Source organism: Mandrillus leucophaeus, unplaced genomic scaffold (assembly GCF_000951045.1).
Source record: "Mandrillus leucophaeus isolate KB7577 unplaced genomic scaffold, Mleu.le_1.0 Scaffold890, whole genome shotgun sequence".
Classification (NCBI taxonomy): Eukaryota; Metazoa; Chordata; class Mammalia; order Primates; family Cercopithecidae; genus Mandrillus; species Mandrillus leucophaeus.
In genome coordinates this window covers 1-2,149 of record NW_012109697.1, presented here as the reverse complement: position 1 = coordinate 2,149, position 2,149 = coordinate 1, and the positions used below count along the sequence as shown (strand labels likewise).

Genomic DNA, 2,149 nt, shown 5'->3' with positions numbered 1-2,149 from the left:
CCAGTGCCCGGCCCTGCCCCTTCCCGGGCCCTCACCTTCAGGGTTCCTTTGCTGTTTCCTCCCACCTTCACATTGATCTTGCTGCCCAAGGAAAACTTTCAGCAACAGGAAAGGGAAGGCGATGTTAGAAGGGCATAAGCAAACCTATTTTTGCGGCTCCAATAACTTGTCTCCTTCCTCAAAACAGCCCCACCTCCTCTCCCCACCTCACATTTCCACAAAGTCTACACCAGCACGTGAATTATCTCACTTCAGCCTTCTAACAACCCTGTAGGGTAAACTCTGCATATGTTACTCTCCAAGTGAGAAAACTGAAGCTCAGAGCTCCAGGTCACACAGGCAGGAAGTCAGTCTTCCCCCAGGGACCCCAGGAAGAAGTGCTGCGGGGATTCCACGGATGGGAGGGTGGGGACGGCTTCTGACCTGGCCACGAGGCCCAGGTGTCCTGGCTACCCCGCGAGGGAGAGGTTCACCGGGGAGTGGTTCACCTGTAGCTCCTCCTCCAGGCCGCGAATCTGGCGGTTGTTCAGCTGTAGCGCGTGGGACCTGAACCCACTGCGGCCTGTGGAGCTGAGAGTCACATTGAGTCCCCTCTCCTCGGTGGTGTGGGAGGCAATCCAGTAGGCAGACAGGGCATCCAGGGCAATCACCGTGTCCTAGGGAGGTTGGGTCAGGACTCAAGCGCTTGTTCTCAGGACTACCCACCCCCAGAGTCCGGGGGCGGCCCCTACTTGGGTACTGCGGAATCCCCCTTGGAAGCTGCCCTGACGGGTGAGCCAGGCTGCAGTCTGGTCTGCCATCTCCGCTTTGCCCTCGTGAAGCAGGAGGTGCAGCAGGGCGTAGGCTGTGGTTTCAATCCACAGGGCTGGGGCCTGGGGCATGGGGTCGGCTGGGTTGCGAGGAGCCGGCGTAGGCGACACGGCATTGCTCTGAGAACTAGTGACTGAGCCCCAGTACAGGTTATCTGGAAGTGAAGGGAAACCACAAGTAAACAGGAGGGCAGGGAGAAGAGCCTGGTCCCTTGGCCCTTAGTCACTGCCTACTGGACTCTCCTGATTCTCCCCCAACACACCCTGCTTACACCTTCATTCGTCCTCTGAGTCTTCATCCAGCCTCTCCCTCTGGCCACACTCAGGGATCCTAAGGTCCCCTGTGCATCAGATTCACTGCCAGGAGCCCCTCGTCCCTCACCTCCAGTCTCCTGGGCCATTGCCATGAGGTTGTTGTGGGCAACACCCCGCAGGTCCCCGGAAGCCTTGGTCAGTGTCAGGGCATAGGCCGTGATGGCAGCTGCGTGGGCACCCAGGAGCCCAGCACTCGCTTTCTCCCCCAAAAATGAGTTTGCCTTTGAGATGGAGGCTTCCTAGAAGAAAATAGGATGAAAGTCTGGGGCCTGGACTCCTGGATTCCTGAGGAAAAAGGGGGAGAACTGGGGGCCAGCGGAGGGCAGAAACGCCACTGTCCTTACCACTCTCTGCTTCAATTCCTCTGCACCCTCGTCCTGGAAGACGGCCAGCCCATGATGAAGGGCGATGGTCACAAAGGCTGTGAGTGCTACAGTCTCATCACTGCCCACCAACCCCCCCTAGTGAGGGGAGAAAAGATGATGTCAAACAGGAGGGGGAAGAGGCAAAGAGACTCCTCCTACAGGTGCCCCTCGGGCCACCCCAGCATGCCCGCACCTGCATGTTCCTGTGTATCACTGGACAGGGGTCTTGGAACGAGCCATCAGCCTGTTGCTGGGACAGAAGCCACTTAGACGTCTCCTGCAGTTTCTCAGGCGAGCCTCCTACCTGCTCCTGGGCCAAACTCAGGACCTTCAGCACAAAGGCTGTGAGCCTGGAGGGGAGGAAGGAGGGTTGGGGATAAGGACTTGCTTATGGCTACACCCACGCCCCAGGTGCCTGGTCATTCACCCTCCTATTGTACCAGCTCTGTCCCACCCCTGCCCAGGCCCTGACGCCCTCAGAGCCTGGGAACCCCTCCCCCAACCTCACCAGGTGCTGCTGTCCCGTGACAACCAAGCCGCATAGGAACCATCCGCCTTCCGAAACTGCTGGATCCGCATGTAGCCTTGGAGAAGAGAGGCGGCCGCTCAGGTGACACTCACCCTTCTGCTGTTTGAACCCAAGGCCATGCTCCCCATCCC

General features: G+C 59.0%; 1 protein-coding gene across 1 annotated transcript in view; it reads right to left on the bottom strand.

The window, feature by feature from the left end:
- The window catches only part of LOC105531511 (complement C4-A-like), a 10,307-nt gene extending 8,223 nt beyond the window's left edge, over positions 1-2,084 (bottom strand). Inside the window, exons 1-7 of the mRNA XM_011969440.1 lie at positions 1,998-2,084; positions 1,683-1,839; positions 1,469-1,585; positions 1,192-1,363; positions 732-964; positions 489-656; positions 36-95 (exon numbers count right to left, since the gene is read on the bottom strand). Coding sequence (XP_011824830.1) covers positions 36-95; positions 489-656; positions 732-964; positions 1,192-1,363; positions 1,469-1,585; positions 1,683-1,839; positions 1,998-2,068 — 978 coding nt within the window. The 5' untranslated portion in view covers positions 2,069-2,084. The remainder of the gene's footprint in view (positions 1-35; positions 96-488; positions 657-731; positions 965-1,191; positions 1,364-1,468; positions 1,586-1,682; positions 1,840-1,997) is intronic.
- Positions 2,085-2,149: the final 65 nt, after the last annotated feature.